The 22,034-nt window shown below is 43.1% G+C and overlaps 1 protein-coding gene across 5 annotated transcripts in view; it reads left to right on the forward strand.

Annotated features, from left to right (window-relative positions):
* The first annotated feature begins 3,095 nt into the window (after positions 1–3,095).
* Positions 3,096–22,034, forward strand: part of nrp1a (neuropilin 1a) — a 64,844-nt gene continuing 45,905 nt past the window's right edge. For 2 of the 5 annotated variants that reach the window (XM_076290389.1, XM_076290391.1), the window contains exons 1-2: positions 4,497–5,074; positions 6,579–6,753. In XM_076290389.1, coding sequence (XP_076146504.1) covers positions 5,008–5,074; positions 6,579–6,753 — 242 coding nt within the window. In that variant the 5' untranslated portion in view covers positions 4,497–5,007. Of the gene's footprint in view, positions 3,333–4,496; positions 5,075–6,578; positions 6,754–22,034 lie in introns of those variants that run through there. The other 3 variants (XM_076290392.1, XM_076290393.1, XM_076290390.1) reach the window with 2 other exon arrangements.

Raw genomic sequence — 22,034 nt, forward strand, 5'->3', positions numbered from 1 at the left:
CACACACACACAAAAACACAAAACAAGACTCCTGTGTGTCTCATTACTAATTCAGATATCATCAGTCTCCTCCTCCCTCCCATGAGGAAGCCTTAATATTTTCTTGCTAGGTTATGCATATTAATGCCACCTCCCTGCTCTACTGAATGTCATAGCAAATGTGTCTTTTTCAAATGGCCTTCTCACATTTTGAATAATTTCCTAACCATTCATTCTCAGTCTGTCTTTTCCTACATTCAGTTCGGTTTGTATTTGCATTTGTATTTGTTTTGCCCACCCCTCACTGTTGTTGGCCCTTCATGTGGAAATTTCCAACAACTTTTTGGGTCTTCTTTCCTAGTTAAATTCAAACTTTGCTTCACTTTGTTTACATAGATTATTTGTGTTTATCAGAACTCTTCAATGTCACATCCCAGTGAGCCAGAAAAAGCCATGCTTCATATTCATGCCCTTAGAGTAATAATTAATCCATAATGGATCCTGTCTTTATCACCAAGGCAATGCAATATATTATGAAGCCAAGCCTGAAAATAGTAGGGCCCAGACAAAGAAACTAGAGGATGTCTGTACAACTAGTGTATTACTTGGTCTGCTGTTGTTCAGTTGAGTGCGAACAACTGTGTGGAAAACGTTCTGCAGAAAACAATTATATGCAGGTGTCAGCAGTGTGAACCTTGGTAATGACCATTTCACTGAATCTGTCTTTACCTATACCAATGTAGCACGGAAACAGCATGTTAACAGAGAATAACTGCCTTCAACAGTAACACAGTTCAGAATTTTCAATAAGCTACATACTATATAAATAAACTACCATAGGCAAGTTAAGTAAACATTAAATACATGTCAAGTTTGTGTGTGTGTGTGTGTGTGTGTTGTATAAACTACATGTGTCATGCAGTTTCTTTAGTCCATGGCTTACATACAGGATTCCATGAACTTCTGACTGGTCTCTTTTCTATTTTCGTTTCAGTTTATTATTCAATTAGACCTTTTTTTTTATCAATGGGTTGATACTGTAAGGTAAGTGGAGACTTAATGTATTTATTAGTATCATAATAATATCTAATATCGTATTAATGCCGTCACATGCTTTGATGGTATAAAGGCATTATCTAATGCAAATGTAGTTTTAGAATATCATAATTAAAATAAAAATCAATAAGTTTAGCCAAAAAGGCAATAAAACTGAACTTGCTGACACACACTATTGCCAACTTGCTAATTATATTTTGATACTGTGCACCTGTTTCACCACAGAATGACATAGCCTATCCGCATAACTTGTTCCCTACTGTTACCTCGACTATTTTTGAAGGTTTTTTTAGAGATCGTTCAATGTTCATCATTGCTTCTGTCTTATTGATTGTGCTCCCAGTTCAACAACAATCCACCTACTACCTGCCTGTAAAGTTGTATTTGTTGTCAGTTTAAGTTCCAGTAGAGCCACTGGAATAAACAAGAAAGTATTAACATCATAGTTGATAGTCTTATTACCCTGTCCCTGCTTTAAAACACTGAATTTGCAGAGAAAACACAGACAGCTTGCCTAAGGTCATGACTCATATGATATAATTCATTTTTGGGTCCCTTTCAAGATTGGGCCAGGGTGCATCTGCATCCCTTAATCCCTGTAGCACCGGCCCTGGTATCAACCAGGCCTTGTTATCCATTAAAGGAAAAATCTGCTTAGTGCCTCTGTGATAAAATAGTCAGTGCATAGTCAGTGCATGCTAGAGTGAAATTACCTAGGTGTGTGCTTATGCAAAAACAATAAAACAATTGTTATGCAAAAATAATTGTGATTTTTTTGGGGGGGCTCTGTTTGCCTTTAAACATGACACAACCACTGCATGAGGTTTTTTTATGGCCTTGATGCTGATGTTCAAATTGAAGCAGACTATTTATTATGGGGGCCATTTGCACTGGGATGTCACCCCAACAACCACAGACAAGTAATTTCTCGACGTGTAGTACACCACCTACAGGAGAACCCAGAAAATAACAATGCCTTAAGGGTTAAGCTAGTTTCCAGTCCTTTTCGAATTAGGCGGTCAGTGTTTCGCCATAACAGCATCCGGGGTTTTCTATAGTAACTTCATTCACCTTTATAGTATTATGCACTAATTATAAGAATAATATGATAAAGCTGCGCGGAATAAGGTGAGACATCACGGTTTCCATGGGCTTACACTCTCACTGCCGGTTGTCTTCAATGTAGGCCTATACCCGCAACGTGTGACCAACAGTCCACAGCCAAACAAGAATGAGTGTCACATACTCATACAAACACGTACTCATTCCGAACAAAAATGACTCAGATTGACAAAAACAGATTAGACTACTTAGAACACAAGAACAAAAAAATACATTATGTTGTACAGGAACAACTAAATCTTTATTTATGTGCTCGTATTTCCACTCAACAATCTACATTCACCTGAGGCAGACGCAGGTCTATAGTTGCCGATTTCGTTATTAAACCATCACCGAGGAACCAAGTTAGTAACGGGTCGGTGAGCCAAAAAGCTCATTAGAACTGATTCCTACACTTACATGTAAACATCTAATTCTGCCATGCTGTGAAGGTGGGGGTCTATGGAATCAAAAGATTGGGCTTATTTTCGAAGCAAAATATTGGTGTGCAGGATAGTGGTTTGTTGAACAACAGGCTATAATTGTCATAATGGTATAGTTTGGTCCTACAGTGTATGAAGAACAAGTGGAAAATGGGTAGGCTAAGCAGCAGTCAGTTGTTGCGCTTAAGGTAAAAGTGCTGTGGCCGCCGGTGACCATGCACTTGACAAACCTCCAGCGGGTAAATCGCTGACGGAAGTTGTTTGGAGATGCAAGACAGTCATAACCCACGAGCCACTGAGCTTTAGTGTTGAAATTGCTATTGTGGATAATAGGCTATAGGTAGAGGATTGAAATGCACAGTCAGAGCAATGCGTTCAACAAACCACAAAGGATAGGGCGAACCTCACTTCACATCACTCGGTGTTGTCTGTATAGCCCAGCCTCCGACCCATCCTGCTGCATTTCTGTGCTATTTTCACATTCATAAACGTATTCTTCATACGTTTGGTCGCCCACAGGAGCGCATTTACCAAGTGCTGCGGACAGTCTTGTTGAATTGTACAGGCTGAGTAAGGAGTTCTAAAAGTGTAAAAAAAGAAAAACAATCCACACGGAACATTAAAGACGCACAGCAGACATCGATACGGATTTTGGACGTGTAGGCTACATGCCCTGGCCATTCGAAATGCATCGTAGCTGGTTGGTAAAATCAGCCTGTGGATAACTACTGATAGTGGATCTACAAAGAGCAGGTGACAGATTTATTTAAAATTGTTCATACATATTCTGTTGAAATGTACAGACAAAAGAAGTGTGCATGTCGTTGTGCGAAAGTATTTTTAAAGCTGTTACAAACTCATCAGAAATCGGGTACAGTTGCTAGTAGAGATTCATTTTCACAGTCATTTTATTGAGGCGATTTACAGAAATTACTATTGATATGTATCACGAGCATTACCTATTTGGTGTAGGGCAGATAGACGAAACAAGGCATCGAAGACTTATTAGATTATTCAGTCTTCATTTACCTGTTGGCTACCCAAATTAACATCTCTCTTATACACTTATAAGAAAATACTGTTCTGAAAGCGTTTATAACGCTATGCTTGCCTGCACGCGCAGTCGCGAGGCAGTCAGGTAAAGCATTTATGGAGACACGAAAGGTCCGCTCCAGGATACCTGCTTCGATCAGAGCACAGATTGAAGTATGTCTCATGCAGGAGATGTACGCATAGTAAATGCTGTTTTGGTTCAGTAATGGTATGTAAAATAATTGTTTGCTATATAGTTGTAATGCGTAAAATCAAAACGCATTCTTTGTGTGCCACTATACGATGCATGGCTAGCGCATTAGACAAAAAGGAAAGGACCACTAAACATCAACCAGAATATTTCTATAGCATTGAAAACGTAAAACGTATATCCCAATAACAGACCCCAACCCCTGTTATTGTGTTATTTAATCTGAACACATTTCCTTTAGAGTTAGGGAAGATAAATGCATGTGGTATAAAGAGGACGAATTGACAACACACAGTAAAACGGGATATCGGGATCTTTTCTCACGAGGTTTGTCCTCATTCCGCCGCTTTTGTGTTTTTGTTTCTTAACAAGTTTATAAGATACAATATGCAACATTGTTTAAGTGTTTCGACTCTAGCAAGCCAGCAAAGAAGTTCGGCAGCGCGCTGTCTGTCTTGCTGTGAGTGGATCAACGTACCGAACCAGCAAACCTTTAAAGGGAGCGGGAGGGGGCTTCATAGGTTGGTCCTCGCCTTGCTGTAATCAAACCAATCAGAAACCCCTCTGAGACCCGGGATTCATCAGCCTGCTAGAGCGACCCGCACAGAAAAAAGAGAAGAAAAGCGTTTGCAATTTAGGGGGTGTATCCCTCGCTTTAGACACTGTTATGGCAATGCCAGTCGCCAGATGTTTGTGTTACTAGCTCGTGTCTTGTCAGACTTGAGGCTGAGCAGAACGCCCGGGTAACTACGCAAGGGGTGATTTGCTTATCTCGACAGTCTTATCCAAAGAAAGACGTCGCTTATTCTCAATCTCTTTCTCTCTCCTTAACAGCGGAGGATTACGCGTGCTTGGTCATCATTTCCAAGGAGTTGGAGGAAGAATTGTTGGTGTGTTATTAATCTTTCTTCTTTACCGGCCTCGACTTCTCTTCAAGGAAATGGCAAGGCCAGTGTTTGAAAGAGGAACGCGGCTGCAAAAGGACAGAGGAAACCAGAACTAAAGGACAGGATGCAGACAACCTAAAACACAGAAAAAGACGAGTTTCTTCAACACAAAGACATTTTAGTTTTGTTTCCTTTCGTTAAACCGCAGTCTATCGAGAGGATTAAATCAACCCAAAGAGGAATTTTGTTTATTTTCCTGTTTTGTTGTTATTAAAACATTACAAACCTGGGAACAAGGATGCATTGTGGATTAGCGTTGATCCTATTATCTGGAATCTTTGTCGTCGCCAGGGCTTTCAAAAATGGTAAGTGATCGCTGATGTATTCTTGTTGAAAGTGTGTTTTGGGGTTTAAGACATCTTGTCAGTTGCGCTCAGGTTGCTCTACTCACCTGCTGAAATCTGCGTTACGTGCGCGGAACCTACTGCATTCTCTTGTTTTTGATGAAAGCTAATAAAGTAAGACTATTTCTATTGTGTTACATATAATAGTTACATGTTGGTAATGGACTGAAATATAGGCTGCTGTCGCCAAAAGTATGTTTCATATTTCAGCATTACTGACTTGAAAACTGAACGGGTCACTTGGTAGACAACATGACTAAAGGCAATAACTGTAGGCCCAATCCCCTCCAAGAAACACTTCATATAGGCTATAATGCCCATTTACTTAGGCTATGTTTCTTCTAAGAAAATGATGCGCAGTTTATTTAGAATTTATTTCGAGCTGTTCATAAAGATAGATAGGCCCTTAGGAGGACAATCGACTTTGCGTAACATAGACCACTGGCACTGGTGATTGTATTTGCGAAGGGAAAGTATTGTATTCAACTAAATACCCTCTTCATGTAAATAAGTAGCCATAGACTACACATAGTAAGCTAATTTTCATCATATGGTATTTATGTCAGCAACTGAGTGATGGACTAGTTGCCTAACTTGCTGTGCTTCCACACACCCCAGTGGTTTTATTCTGAGATCCCAATACCCCGATTATAAGAATTTTATTTAAGTACAAAACTCGGTGAAAACTAGCATGTAGTGCGCAGTTGTTAATACATTGCATACAATTGTTGACGTTAGATAACTTTCGGCCTTAACACTCCATGCCGAAATCAAAAGTCAGATGGCCTGTTTACGAGGGAAAGCAGCCTACTGGACAGAAATGATTGTAAACCTAACACACACTACCACCCATCCTGCCAAAAATAGGCCTACATTACAAAACACCTTACGATTTGGGTGAAGATTAAATGGTGGAAGTTGACTGATACATGTAACTCCATTGTTGAATTTAACTTTACTGCTACCGAGTTGATGGCGGAATGGGATTGGATCTCCACAGAAATATACTTTCAGTATCGCATAAAAGTTACACTATGGAACGCATCCCGAGCTCCATGAATCAAGGGATCAACAATAAGCTGTCATGTGATAGATAATATGTTCACTTATCAGGTTGCCTTTAACTTTTAAATAGGCTATGTTCCAAAAAAAGTAGCCTGCTACCGTTAATTTCCCCCGCAATAAACGACCTGGCAAACTACATGAGTGTAGTTCTTATTCTGTAGAGTAATGAGGAAAAAGTATTTCTGAAGGAAAATTGTCAAGTATGTGGCGAACAGAGCCATCATGACATGTCCCCGAGAAAATGTGTTGTAGCAATGTGTTGTGTTGTGTTACATTTTCATGGGATGACCTGCTGTTGCCCATGGTCTTCTGAAAGGTCAGTTTAGGGCCTTTGCTTCTCAAGCGCATTCTGGTTTGTTTATTTTTATTTTTAAAATTAATTTAATCTGTTTTGTTCCAGATAAATGCGGGGATAACATCAACATCGCAGCTGCAGATTACCTCACATCACCTGGATATCCAATGTCTTACTATCCATCGCAGAAATGCGTGTGGGTCATCACGGCTCCAGGACCTAACCAGCGAATTCTAATCAACTTCAACCCACATTTCGATCTTGAGGATAGGGAATGCAAGTGAGTACAGCACGCTTATCTGCTCCAGATTCCACGTGAAACTGCGCCACCTGGCGGTGTGTCAGATGTCGAGAAGGTCGAGACAATAGGCGCCCCCCCCCTCTCCCTCTCTCTCTCCCCTCTCTCTCTCATAGGCCCAGTTACTCTTTGTCATTCTAGTTTAAGCATGGCAAATAATAACAGTCTCTTGGTGCCAATCATTGCTCACCTTGTTGTGTCAAATGATGGCTGATTCCTGGGGTTTTGAGGCTTTTTGCCTGTAACGTTAATTGTGGTATTATTTGGAAATAGGCATATCTCAGGAGAATGTGGTAGATTTCCATGGCATCCAGTCTGAATCCTGGTCTGATCACCCCCTCCCTTTTCTTTTTTATTTATCCTGCTGCAAAGGCAGCCCAGTTGCGTGCTGTGCGGCTCTTGTGCCATTACTCTTCTCTCGGCTCTTTGGTGCTTTTCTGTGATGTATTGCTGTATTTATCAATGTATTTATACATCTCACTGACCTTTACAGTGTGTGTGTAGAGTTTGATTTGGCCTAATGAACAAGGATCTACCACTACCTTCGTCGCCTTGTTTCCCAGTGGAGCCATACAGAATTGCCTAGCCTATTTAATATACTCAAACTCCATAGCCTACTTAACATAGTTATGACTTAAAAAAACACAACAATATGAATTGTTTTTGATTACTCTTGAAAGTGAAAAATAATGTTCATTTTAGCTTAATAGGTTGTGGACGGAGTGAACGTCTACTTACTAAAACTGCCGTTTATTTAAGGCAGGCAGTAGACCCAATGAATAACAGGATGGATATCATTTGATGATTACCTACATTTTCCAGATATGGGTGGGAGTTAGTTTGTTTGTAGCTTGTCCATTTTCAAGGGAATATAAGTATAGCCTGTATTATTTTACTCCATTCGCTAAATACACTGTTATGCTTGGACGCAAGCCAGAAAGCATGATGCCCATTTGTATGGTCACGGAATATAAGCTATTAAAGCATTACAAGGTGTACTAACTGCTAATCTAAAGCGACGTTTGAAAAACACAATCAAGTCTACAGTCTGTGACTGATTACATGTGCCTTTACACTGCCGTTCTCTTGGTAAATAGGGCCACTTTTAAACTTCTAGCATATCTGTGGATTTGCTGTTTTTTCTGTTTTCCTTGTTTCATAATTCAGTTCCATAATGCATTGCTCTCATTTCTTTGATTTTCATTTATTCACTTATAACTTGTATTTAAATAGCGTTTTCCCTTATTCTTGGAGATCCTCCTTACCTGAGCAATTTTGATTTAGCTGACATTTGCATACAGTGATATTTGGTGCCTTTTTTGGTTGAATAGAAACTGGGCACTTTAGCATCTCTTTGCATAATGGAAACCGTTGATGGCTGAAATGGCTTCCTTATCAGATGGCCAGACATGACAAGGAACCACAATATAGGCTTTAGCACTCCACTTGGAATCTAATAAGCAGCAAATGGAACATTCATGATACATAGCTCCTGAACACAGACAAGCTATCAACAAAATCAGGCAAGAGAACATTTGAGTTCTGCTTATGAAACCACAATAAAAGCTCAGTGTAGGCTACCCTTCCACTCTTTGGTGTTCATGTGCCTCTCTAACATGTTTGTTTAGATGTGTCAAGCTTGTGTAGAGAGAGAAAAGAGAGAGAGAGAGAGAAAGGGAGAGAGAGAGACAGAGAGAGACTCAATGAGTAGATAAGGACTTAAGTGGATTTTGAAGGACAGATCTTTTGGATGTGTTTATCTTTCTCACTCTTCTAAGGACCCCAGCGTTGGTCACACTCTGGTGACATAGGCTTTCAAAGAACCAGTGGGCTTAAAACACAAGGCTGGTCATGTGAAATATTTGAATATTGGATTCTCTTTTTTTGCAAAAAAGGTGCCTCTACCAAAAACAGACAAATAGAAAAGATGGCTTGTTGGGAAATTAATCTATTAGACTTTGTTAGCAGTGGTCTATGTTGGCAGGTCTGGCATAGTTTCAACCAATCAGAGTTTGACATTCATGCATATTTGCTATTTTGGCCCTTAAATATGACAATATGTAGCTTTCTTACCCATCTTCCATACCCACTACCTGGCACAACATGTTGTAGTGGCTGTTTGTGGAGGCTGTGCCTCAGAATTTCCCCTGTGCTGGTATGATATCCCTTTGACAGACATGAATCATTGATGGACTGTATTTGCTGACCAAACAAAAAAGAAAAGCAGTGAAAACAGCTTTATGGATTTTCTGATGATTGTTAGATCCCCTTTGAAGCTGTGTGAGAAGACTGTGGGTTGGACTGCTTTGTGAGACTAAACGACTGGCAGAAATCAGTCGAAAACAGAGCGTGTGTGTGTGTGTGTGTGAGAGAGAGAGAGAGAGAGAGAGAGAGAGAGAGAGAGAGAGAAATAAAGAAAAAGAGAGAACAGTGGAAGAACTCCACAGTGTGTATGGAGGATGTTAGCAAATGGAATTCCAGTTTGACAAGTTGTGGAGCACTGAATGTATGTGCGGTGCCTGTGTGACTGAGGTTGTTGTTGGAGGTGGTGCTTAGATATGCAGAGAATGCCCGGTGAAGAGCAGGCCTCCGTGGGCACAACAGGAGAAATCCTCTGCCTCACAAGGGTCCCCTGAAGTGAGTGGCCAACATTGCCATCACTCTAGCCGGCCACTCATCAAACCACCCACCCAACACACACACAACACACACACACACACACACACACACACACACACACACACACACACACACACACACACACACACACACACACACACACACATACACACACACGCACATAGCGGCTAGCCCCAGAAAGCACTGCACCACCTGCAGTGAGGGCAAACCTTTTCCCACTGAAGCGCTGAGACAATACACATCCTGTGAGCTGGTGGGCCACTGTTTAGAGCCGGCCCCTGTTCTCACTCAAAGTGGTCAGAAGCTGCATCTGCCGCCGTCAGACTCCTGGGCCGTCTTTGCCCTGTGATTGAAATCCCTCTGTCTTCTTCTCTTTTCATATTCTAAGGCGAGAGGTAAGTGCGGCTTTAAGATGTACTGTGACAGCTTAATGCTTCCAGTTAAGTAGTTTTAAAGACCTCCTGTTGTGCTCAGGCTCTGCTCGAGGCCATTGAAAAGTAAAAGAAATTTGCGAGGAGATGAGTGTGTGAGACTCATGCCTGCTGCTTGTTCCCCCAGACCCACACAGGTTTGTGGGCTCCCAGGGTAACACCAAAAAAATGTGGATCTTTATAGATGCCGACCAAATTCCACGGAGTGCGATTAAGAGGTGAGGTGCCTCGTCCCCACTTAAAAGCACCCTGCGGTGGGAGGCCAAAGAGCAAACTCTCCCCCTTCTTCGTTTCACATGCCATCTCCACCTCCCCGCTCCTGTTCAGTCTTTGCAGCCATGTCATCCCCGGGCAAATAACGGCGGTGAAAGTGGGGACTTAGTGCGGCCATCCATCAGAGGTTGTCATGGGGGGAAAATAAATAAGTCTGGAATGTGAGGCATTGTATTTAGCTCTCCCCTGTGGTAAAGTTTTTTTTATTTTTTTTATAAAAACAAGGGGGGGGGGGGGGGGGGGGGAGTGCAGCCCCCTTTGGAGGTGCCAAAGTTGACACATTTTTTCTCAGTATTAATAAGTCTGTTCACATAAACCACCCCCAGGTCATTGTGACTTTTTTTTTTCAAAGTTAATTGTCATTGAAGTACTCCCACCAAAATCAGACACAAAGCTGATGAGTGTACATCTCTCTCTTGTTTTTGTGTGTGTGTCTGTGTGTGTGTGTGTGTGTGTGTGTGTGTGTGTGTGTGTGTGTGTGTGTGTGTGTGTTGATTGACTTTGTGAAAGCTGTAGCACCTGATGATGCTGTTCATTCACAGTGCCTCTGTGTAAAGCTATTATATGGTGAAGCTTTCCCTTCGTAAATTAGATTGCTGGGCAAAGAAAACAGCCCATTAAAGGGTAGACTTTTGGCACCTCCTGCAGCAGTTTTGCTGTGAGAAAAAGACTTGTGTTGCGTGCAGTCTCTCGGCTGTCTCACTCTCAAATCACATTAGGTGTGGTTGTTCAGACTTTGGAGAGTGTGTCTTTTGTTATTCAAATGTTTTTTTTATAGTAGTGACATTTGTGGAATCAAGTGAGACTTGATTCCAGAGGTTTGAACATGGATATGATTACTGGCCTGTCAGGTGTAAATTTGCCCGTGTTAAGGTCTCCATGTATGTATACTGCACTGTTCATTGTTTCCCACGGAATTGAATTCTATTTGTGGTGATAGGTTAGCAGAATTAACTTGAATGAAACATTTTTTAACAGCGTGGTTATGATGCAGATTTAAGCATGATTTAGCCAGTCGACTTTTATGCCAACAATCACAGGATTGTTAATGTTTTCTTTAAACGTGCGTGTAGGTTTGTTGAGAGACAAGGGGAGGCTGCGCAAAGGTGCACATAGCTCTACAATGAACAAATTCCATCCAATTTAAATAGTACGACATGGAAAATCATTGTCTGGTGGTCAATGTTGATTTTGTGGTGGGCCGCCACAAATAAGTCAATGTATGGGAAACACTGATGTTTCTACAGTATGTTGGTGTGAAGATGTGAATGAGGAAATGAGATGGGCAAACAATAGATGTGATTTATTATTGTTACCGGAACATCTTCCGCACTCTGAGCTCTTCTCCAATCTACTTCTCCTCTGCCCCCCCCCCCCCCCCCCCCCAACACCTTTCATCCACATGTCCCTCCTTCCCCCTTCTGCTGCTCATATGACCCAAAGGGCTGAGGGCAGGGGAGTCATTTGGTTAATGAGAAGGATTAAAGTGAGTGAAGTGTGTGCATGTGTGTGTGTGTGTGTGTGTGTGTGTGTGTCTGTGTGCGCGCGCCTGTTAGCTGGCAGGGGTGAAGAGGGTTGTGCCGGGGAAATTTTCACCTTGGCTATTTGTTGGAAGGACAGGCTGATTGAAAAGCTTTCTCCCTGTGACATCTGCCAACCTCCCCACTGTTCTGTCACTTGTGTGATTCATGCCCTAACTGGTGCAAAGCATGCGCACACACACACACACACACACACACACACACACACACACACACACACACACACACACACACACACACACACACACACACACACACACACAGAAACTAGGAAGCCATCCAGTGTCTTTCTGCATCTACTTACTCCGAAGGTCTGAAATGAGAATATGGTGACAACTTGCTGCAGGCTGGACAAGAGGAAAAAGACGGAAAGGAGATACTGAGCCATACCTACTGTAGATGAGAAACAGACTCCAGTTTTCGGTCTCGAGTTCAAAAGCAGCATTCTGCTCGCAGATTTTGCTGGTCTCCAAAACAAGACTCCCCAATATGGAAGTTTTTTGGTCTGTCTGATGCAAGCCCACACAACTGTAGGGATTATTCATCTCAGGCATGTTCCAGAGCACACCCCGCCTCTCCATAAAAGAGAATGCTTCATGAAGGACATGATTAGAGGAGAAATCTGCTAATCGTTCAGCCCAATCTGGTCATAGATCTGCTAGGCTGCTGCCTCTGATACTCATTCTGTACAGTTGAAATTTGAAAGGGCTAAAAAAAAAAAATCAAAAAGCACCCGAGCGACGCTGACTCTGTGGCTCCGTAATTTAATTACAAACGTCTTGAAGCAGTGTGGCTGTGCTAAAGGAAACAGTCTCCCTAATAATGCTTTATTAGCAACAGGTTTCGTTTGCCATGCTAAGCCTCCTGTCTACAGGATGTTCAAGCTGGAATCATATGCGGCACGTGCTTCCATTCCTCTCCAAAACAAAGAGGAAATAAATGAGGGATAATTACAGCATCCAAAAGAGAAATGAGGGGGGAACGGAGGGAGAGAATGACAGAGATGAAGAGAAAGTCCTGTGAGATTAGTTAAGTACTCCTCACCCGTCCTCTATGTGGCGTTACGAGGGATACCCTGGCCCAACTGTAATTGATGTGGGCTCATTTGAAGCCTTAATGTGCCATGTCCCCACATGCCGGTCATGTGAAGTCTCAGCTGTCGGCCCATGAATAGTCTTTTGGCTTTGATTGATGGGCCACCCTTCCTCTCCTCATCGCCCACATAGTCTGGGTTGCCTCCCTTGGGGCATAGAGACACCAAAAGATCTAACAGGGTGTGTGCATGTGTGTGTGTGTGTGTGTGTGTGTGTGTGTGTGTGTGTGTGTGTGGCAGGGGGCTTAAATTGGCTACTCCTTTAGGGTGGATGAATATATTGATTGAATGAATGGATGCATGTGTCATTGTGGGGCAGAGAGCTTGGTCATGGTGGTCCCTCATTCAGTCATAAATGAGCGGAGAGAAGCTAGGAGGACCTCTCTGGGTGAAAGTGGGACCTCTGTGCTTAGATGCTGCCACCTGTCCAGTAACGCCTGTCTCTCTCTCTCTGTCTCTCTCTTTCTCTGTCTCTCTCTCTATCTCTCTCTCTCACACACACACTCTTTCTCTCTCTAGTGTCCCTCTAGTGTCTTGTTTGTCCTCTCACTTTGGAAGCATGACAGCAGAAAGAAGACAGTGATGAATGGCTGCCCCCCAACACACACACACACACACACACACACACACACACACACACACACACACACACTGATTGGGTTAGAGCCACTTTGTACAGATACTTCACAATCACTTTGTTTGGCCTCACTCTTGAGCTTCTCTCTTGCGACATATCCCGCGCTTTCGCCTTTATTTTCTCGTTTTTAATGAAGCCATCTTTTTTCATCCTTCCCTAGGGAAACATGGCCCCCCTCCCCTTCTAACAATGAGTGCCACATAACCATGAATCCAGTTTTCTGTGCAGACCACCCCTACTGTGAACACCATAGAGTAGGCACATTTGTATCATTCTGTTGTTGGCGCCACCCTAAATAGATAAACTTAATAGAGGCCATTCTATCACATTTTTATGTTGTATGTGTGTGTGTGTGTGTGTGTGTGTGTGTGTGTGTGTGTGTTTTCATGTGCATGGGCTAACTACCAGCATCACAGGCTTCGGCCATGCTGTGAGTTGGCTGTATTTGTGTGTGTGTGTGTCTGTGTTAGTGTGAGTTTGTGCTACTTCATTTGAAAGAAGAGGTCAGCCTGCCCTTCAAAAGCTTGGCTTTGGCATGAGGCATTAACACTTCTGATGAGACCATGGCCACACCAGGACCCTCCCACTGTCTCATTCCTCCCTCTCTCTCTCTCTCTCTCTCTCTCTCTCTCTCTCTCTCTCTCTAAGCGCTTTCAGACATACGTGTAAGACCGGAGGTTCTGCCGATGTTAAACGGTGGGGCCGTATATCTGAACGACATAACCGGTCATATGGAAGTCCGAATTCACCCGGTGTTTATACTACCCCCGACCTAGTATTTCCTCCGGACATTATGTAAATGTGCTGTGTCTGAACGAGGCGTAGAACATGCGGTTAAAATTCACACCTAGTGAGAGGGCGTGTTGGTGACGTTTCTTTCGTGCGTCCATGTGGTTAAATCTGACTTTAATGCCAGTGTTATGATGGAGTGGCATAGTGCTGTCCAGAAAATCTCCGACATGGAAAGATGCAGACATCACGGAGCTACTGTCCATGAGGGCATACAACATTTTGATAAAACACATGAAGGGAATGGCACGTTGTAGCCTACAACTGCATGGCAAGGCCAAACGAATTCAAAAGACTGAATCATCATAAGCAGAAGGCGCTGAAAAGGCAGTAGCCTACAGCGACGTCGTTGACGACAATAACAGGAGTATTTAATAAATTGTTAGCCAACACGGTTTTCTGTTCATTGATAGCCTTAGGCAGAATTAGGCTACAGAAAAGAATACAGGATTTTTTTCTCTCCCGGCAGTAAAGACAGTAGATTCGTGTTTAAAATTAAATGAAAACTAAAGGTAGGCTATAGGCTAATTATGCATATGACCATCCAGAGGAGGCTGGTGATCTGTCAAGAATGATGAAGATCGTAAGATACAGATGGTTTTATTGTTGCTGTCATTATTACCACAAACACGAATTGACAACGAAACCATGGCGATCGTGGGTTATATCTTGCCTGTTTATTAGGCCATGCACAGCCCTGTCAGAACTCCGTGTAGCATGCATACTGGCAGTTTTCAAAACCATCACCAACTAGTTCGCACTTTGGATATATCGTTGGATTGTGAAAAGCCCAATTTCGAATAACTACAGTACAACAGATGAGGTAGGATGCATCTTTTGCAATTAGAATTTCGTGTTGGTGAGACCTGTTGCCTATCAGTAGACATGTCATCTCGAGTTCCACGACAGCTTAGCTAGTGCCACCGAAATATGACACTGAAATCCTCTCACTATTGGAGTCGCTCAGATAGAAACAGCTGTAACGTGGTTAGGACACTTTTGCTGTGGAGTGGAGACGCCATAAGTTAGGTGTGGTTTTGACAATCAGAAAAGCAATAGGCTATACTGAAATAGTTTAATGATGTAAAGTCAAGTGCTGGTCTGGTGTGTGTGCACGCAGTTTTTATTGATGAGTCGGAGTGGCAAGGGCATTATAAAACTTCTCGCTCTTAGGCCTACTCATACACCGCGTTGAAATGGCGTAGCTGTATAAATTAAAATCATATCATGCTAGGGGAGAAATCGTGGGACATCCATTATTTTGTTATTCAGCACCCATGGTCAAAAATATGTTCCCGCGCGCCTGCATTACGTTGAAAACAGATAAATGTGTTTACTCGAAGCACACATACAAATACTGTATGTGCGCACTTACATGACTATCCTACTTCAAGTATTAGCCTACGCACAATAGATTTCTCTTCTTTAGCCTATAATACATAGGCTACACTTTGTAAACAAAAAGCAGCTGTGACAGGCAGCTGCCGCATATTTTCTGCGTCATAATCTCGCATCTTGTGAACTCTAAGCCCCCACCCCTCACTCGACAACCACACGGAGATTCTGTAATGTGCGTGTATGTCGTTCACACATACGTCCGTATAAGGTCAGTATTAGGTCCGCAGGTTAGCATCATATCTGAATCATCCGAAGGGTAGGACCTCCGTTTGACAAACCTCCGCATGTACTCCGGAGGTTATATCTGAAAGCGCTTTCTCTCTCTCTCTCTCTCTCTCTCTCTCGCTCTGCACTCACCAGGTGCTACAGAAGAGGTGGGCCACTTGGCACCTGCTCTTCACAGCAGGTCTGGACACAAACCCAACAAATTCTAGCAGTTGTAGTAGTGGTAGAGCACTGCAAACCACAGCATTTTGAGATGTGTGTACTGTACATATCCCAAAATGGACTGTTGAGGGGGATTGCATGGGACTCTGATGGGCCACGTGTAGGAGAGTGAGAGTTGGAACAGGAAGTCTCCCTGCAGGACAGTTCCTCATACTGCCAGGTTCTTTCCTATGCTAGAGATATCTTCCTCTTTCTCTTCCGTCTCTACTGAACAGAAATAGCTGACAACCCAAAATGTCTGTGCGTGTGTGTGTGTGTGTGTGTGTGTGTGTGTGTGTGTGTGTGTGTGTGTGTGTGTGTGTGTGTGTGTGTGTGTGTGTGAGAGAGAAAGAGAGAGAGAGAGAGTGTGGGGGGAGTGTTTCAGGATATAAATCTGTGACATTGACATGGCCAGAGTCAATAAAATGCTCCTTCATCAATTCAGCTTTCTTTCCCTTGCCACATAGGGAATTGTTGACAAATACACAATTACATGTGTCTACTCATGCACACACACACACACACACACACACACACACACACACACACACACTCTCTCTCTCTGTCTCCCTCTCTCTCTCTCTCTCTCTCTCTCTGTCTCTCTCTCCTTCTCTGTCTCTCTCCTCGTGTATCATGGTGGATAGGGGGAAGAGAGATTTAGTAGGAGAAGGAGGGGGTTGGTGTGGGGGTAGGGTAGGGGTAGTGTGTTATGGTGGGACAGACAGATGAGGTAGTCTCTTAATTGAATAAGTCCCCAGTGCCGTTACAGGCCTCACAGCCCTATACTTCAGCTGCTTCCCCAGCCAGGCAGCGCCAACCTGGAGCCAGATAAAACAAACCCGGGGATAGGAGCAGAGGATGAGAGAGGAGACAGTAGATTACCCATAAAGTCACTCACACACACACACAAACACACACCACACACACACACACACACACACACACACACACACACACACACACACACACACACACACACACAGACAAACCCAGTTATACACTACACACATATGTATACTGACCCTGTGAACACCCCCAAGGGCTATTCATGTTGTCATCCATTAACCCATAACTCTTGATTTGTTCCTCTTTCTGTCTTCGTATGCCTTAGCCCCACTTCACCACCACCACCTTACTCTCTCTCTCTCTCTCTCTCTCTCTCTCTCTCTCTTTCCATAACAGCTCCCTTTGACTTTACCTTTAGATGACCCTCCACCCCTCCCCATCCCTTGAGCAGACATACAGTTCATTATTCACGGGCGAGCATGCATGGCTCAGCAGTAAATAAATGGGCCATATACTTTTATAATTGACATGTTTTTTTCTTCTCTTTTTTGTGGGATTTTAGTCTCCCTGGTTGTTGTTAACATACATCTCCAGGCACTGTCACATAAACGAGTATTCCTGTTTGTCATCTAAGTTTTAGGCTCCTGCTGAGTTCAGTAGGTCACAAACAGTTTTTGTTTGTTTAAATGAACTACTCTTAGAAACCTACCCATGCTAAGATAGTGTGCCATGGGCATGACAGAATTTGTAGTCTTACAGGATTACATTTTGTGAATGTAGTTGCAAACAGTGTTATTATTATTTTGATTTAAATAGATTTGAAATAGTAGACTAAGATTTCAGTATTACCTAATAAATTGCACATAACTGACCCACACAAATAACTGTTTATTAAAGGCTACATTATGAGCCTGATTTTAGTCTAGACAGCTTACTGGATGGTCACTGAGTGTTACCGGTGGGTCTGCCAGGCCACCCTAACGCACAGACTGACCTACTGTGGATTCTTTTCTCTCCCTCAGCTCTCATCCATCACTCACATCCTCTCCTCTCTTCTCTCTCTCATTGACACGGGGGAGACTCAAGGGCTCGCCGTCGTTAGCTCTGATGTGACGATGGGGGGAAGTGAAAGGGAGAGAGGGTTGCGTGCGTGTGGCTCGGCCCCTCCGTGCCAGGGAGCTGGAGGGGAAAAAAGGGGGAGGATAAAGGGAGGCGAGGAAGGGAGACGGCCGAGCCATCCTCCCCCCTTCAACCCTCTCTCCCTTGTTTTTTTAATGGAAGACGGTGCGTGTCTTCCGGTCTGCCCGCCCGAGGGTCCTGCCCCCCCCCCCACCCCCCCCACCCCAACCCCTCACACCCCTCCCCAGTTTCTCCGTGTTTTCTCCTTGACTTCTCATTGCTGTAACTATGGGTTGGCTGCATGAGCCCTTTCACCCAGTCTCCCTCCACACTCCTCCTCCACCCCCATGTCAGGATGGACAAATGGAAGCCATTCTCCCCAGTAATGGCAACCCAAAACGGGAGCCCCCTGACAAAGGCAATATGATGACCTGTTTCTTCTGTCTCTCACTTGATTGTGTTACTTTTTTTCCTTTCCCATTTTCTTTTCTCCCTTTTTCCTCTCTTTCAATTGCCGCCTCTCCGTGTATATGATTCTGTTGATATATTTTTCCCCTGGCTTGTTCAAGTCAGTCGGGTTATTGTCTGGTGGAACGTGGCTTTAGGGCTGAGTGCTGTAATGGCCGTGTGGCAGCGAAGGGGTTGATGGCCGTGTTGAGGGGCCTTGGTAATGTGTCCTGATATTAGATCTTCCTCTGGCCCAGATGAATGCCATCCATCCTTTCTTGATAGGACGGGCAGAAAAAATAGGAGGCTGATTATAGGGTTTCCTCCTCAGAGCCCGTCTGAAGGCTTCTCCCTCTCTCCGGGTCTCTCCCTTTCCTAGTCTTTTCTTCTTTTCTCTTTGGCAAATATTACTCCAAATTCATTCATTGTGGTGCTTTCATTTAGTGAGACACGTTTTATTCCCCTTTTTTTATGCTTAATCAGTAAATGCATATATCCGTCCTGCCACAGGCAATTTTCTAATTAATTGGCGATCACGTCTTTCTTTTTAGAAAAGAATCTGAATGTATTATTCAAACCCATTGTAATTTCCCTCCTCCCCCCTTTTGTTTGATGTTTCCTAGAAAACCTAGCTGTGTTTTAATTCTCCTCTTTCCATTTCCTTACTGAATTAAAAATGCCTGATGGGGAACTGGGTCCTCTCCCATTGTGAAAGAAGAGAAGGTGCCGGAAACGAGTGATGGTGGAGGGTGACATTAGTATGTTGAAATTCATTTGTCATTGAGGATTTCTTTAACATTTTCCCTCATAATGATAAATTGTAGCCGTAACCTACATCAGCTGAAGCCAGAGTCCTGAAATGGGGGGGGGGGGTCTTGAATGCTCAGTTGCATGGGCAAATTAAGGACCCACACTCACATTTGAGCAGCAATGTTATGACATGTGTGCAGTGTGCATACATTTTTAATGATCCATGCAAAAAAATCAATCCAGTCGTTTTTGAAATGGAGACAGCACTTACTTGAGTCACGAACCCCACATGGCGAGATCATGGGGATTTGAGCATCAGTGAACTATGTTGACTAAATGAGGTTGCATTGCAGTTATGGCCACACCTTTACCATCACACTGCAGAAACTACTGCTCTTGATGCTACTCTACTATCTATACTACTGGTGATGAGAATAGATCGGCCCTGTGATCATTCTTGATGTCAGATTGCAAAGAAAGTACTTAATGAATTTCCTTTGAAAGCACTCTTGTGTGCACTAAGTTTTCACATTTAGCCCTCAAGATTTTCCATCCGTTGGATTGGATTAGATAAGCCCAAGTCTGTATATAAATACTTCAATATAATACTAATGTTCAGTTTCCTGAAAAAAGAGGCAAATGGACAGCTGGCTAATAAAATGCATTTGGATTTTTAAAATGGATGGATGGATGGATTTTTGGCATGTTTGTCTGTTTCCTGCACAAGTTGGCAAGAAAGAAAAATGGAAATCCCCATTCATAAATTACAGCCTTTTCCTTCTCTTTTTCATTCTCTCTCTCTCATGTTCTTATTCCACGTATTCTGTGTTTTGCAAGAGAACATACTGGCACCATTTTATCAAAATAACAGTTCATTAATATAATTGCAGGAATCTACTGATCTCTCTGCAATCCATTAGTAAGCTAATCGTAGAATATGCAGTAAATCCATCACTGCTAATCTTAATTGGCACTCCGTGGAAGCACCCTCTGTTTATACCCTAAAAATATGACATGAAGAGGGGTGACCCTCAGTGGAGTTTGTACACAGCTGCGTCTTTTAGGGTGTGGTGACCGTATGCACCCATATGGATGCGATAACCACGGTTGCCATCTCCACCCTACTCTGTTTTACACACACACACACACACACACACACACACACACACACACACACACACACACACAGAGAGAGAGAGAGAGAGAGACAAAGAGAGAAAGAGAGAGAAAGAGAGAGAGAGAGTTCACAGTCCACATCAAGTCTTTTTGGCTCCTGTCCATGGAGTTGGAAGCTGCTGGGTCCAGTCAGTGGTACTCTTGGTTTAACTCCACATCCAGGGTGCGGCTGAAAAGAACATGGACGAAGGCATCAGAGGGAAGGAAGAAAAAATGCCTTGATTGGTAGCAGTGCGCTGAGCCAGATGATTTGATTAACTTTGCCAGCACTCTCTGTCAGTGCTGTGACTTTGCATCTTCTGTTGTGAAACCTCAACCTAAAATAACCAACCTTTGAAACACGCAAAATATGGTAAAAGAAAACATACTCTCTAAAGAACTTGGAGAATTTAAGAATATATCTGATCCAACCAATGCCTGATATGAAAAGGTCTTCTGGAGAATTTTATTGCAGTTTTCATTGTACTCCCTGACACATCTCACCTCAATCAGCTACAATATTGCACCTGCACTATATTTTGTGTTGTATGTAATATATATTATAACAGAGTGAATAGATGTTTTTATTTGAGAGAAGATTTCAGCTGAGCAAACTCAGATTGAAAGAGGGGAAACTGGAGGAAGTCAGAATTAGCTGCCTTTCTTGACAAACCTCAGCAAAGTTGAGTGTGGAGGTCCCTGTGTGGAGGTTTATTACTGTTGCTCTGCTTAGCGGTTGACATGAGTGTATGACACCCCTGACAGCTGACAATAGGTCTTTTCCTGGAGCGTTCCCCTGAGCCTTCTGTGTCAGGCCTGGGACTCATGTTTAGACTTTTCTGAAAGGGTTTGTTTAACCCTGAGATATGTTATTTAAACACTGAGCTGATGTTTCTTGACATTTTGGGAAGACGTCATGACAGCTTTCCTTGAAAAGCTAAACAAAGATTATGTAGATTTACGGCAAGTTTATTTTCATACCTGTGCAACAACCCAAACTTAGACAGCATATAACATCTTTCTTTGTCCAACCTTGGCAGTGCGATAATGATCGTAGGTCCAGCTCAGATAATACAGCATATAAATGACAAGAGCTACATTGTTTACAAAACGCTAAAGGTCACTTCAGGTGTCTTAAGAGAGGCGGGCCAGTGGTGTGGACAGGGATTAGCTGCATTCTGATGCTTGTAGTCAGCTTTTCCCTCTGGCGTGAGTGTTTGTGACTGCGGGTGAATGTATTAGTGCTAATGGGCTGGTTTGACAGCACTGCTTCCCTGGAGACAGTGGGTTGGTGATACATTGTGCAGCAGTGTTGAGAAGGTCACTGAGAATTAGATTCAGTGCTTTTATAGTTTGATTTCCCCTCTGGATTCTACGGTCTATTTTCACCTGTTCAGATGCAATTTCTGGGTGTGTCTATCTATGGGCTCTCTCTTTCTCTCTCTCTCTCTCTCTCTCTCTCTCTCTCTCTCTCTCTCTCTCTCTTCCTCTGTTTTCTGGATGTGTTGGTAAGTGGCTGGTTAGGTCGCTCTGACAGGTGGGGGAACCTCCCACAGACACACCCTCACACACACCAGCTGGCCCAGTCAGATTAATTTCTCTGACAAGGAGGTCAAGGCCTTGCCTGTAAGGCATTGTCTGGAGATGAACAGAAAAACAATAGAGCCCAATCTGGCCTCCTGGGGATCTATAAGTGAGCTACGAGGATCTAGAAAGAGAGATTGAGAGTTTTACACAACCAAAGCAGGTCAATCACTCAAAATAGATAATAAAATAAT

The sequence above is a fragment of the Alosa pseudoharengus genome, unplaced genomic scaffold (genome assembly GCF_046254945.1).
Source record: "Alosa pseudoharengus isolate Yale_2024_CS ecotype anadromous, Long Island Sound unplaced genomic scaffold, YU_APseudo_1.1 YU_APseudo_1.1_scf_18, whole genome shotgun sequence".
Classification (NCBI taxonomy): Eukaryota; Metazoa; Chordata; class Actinopteri; order Clupeiformes; family Clupeidae; genus Alosa; species Alosa pseudoharengus.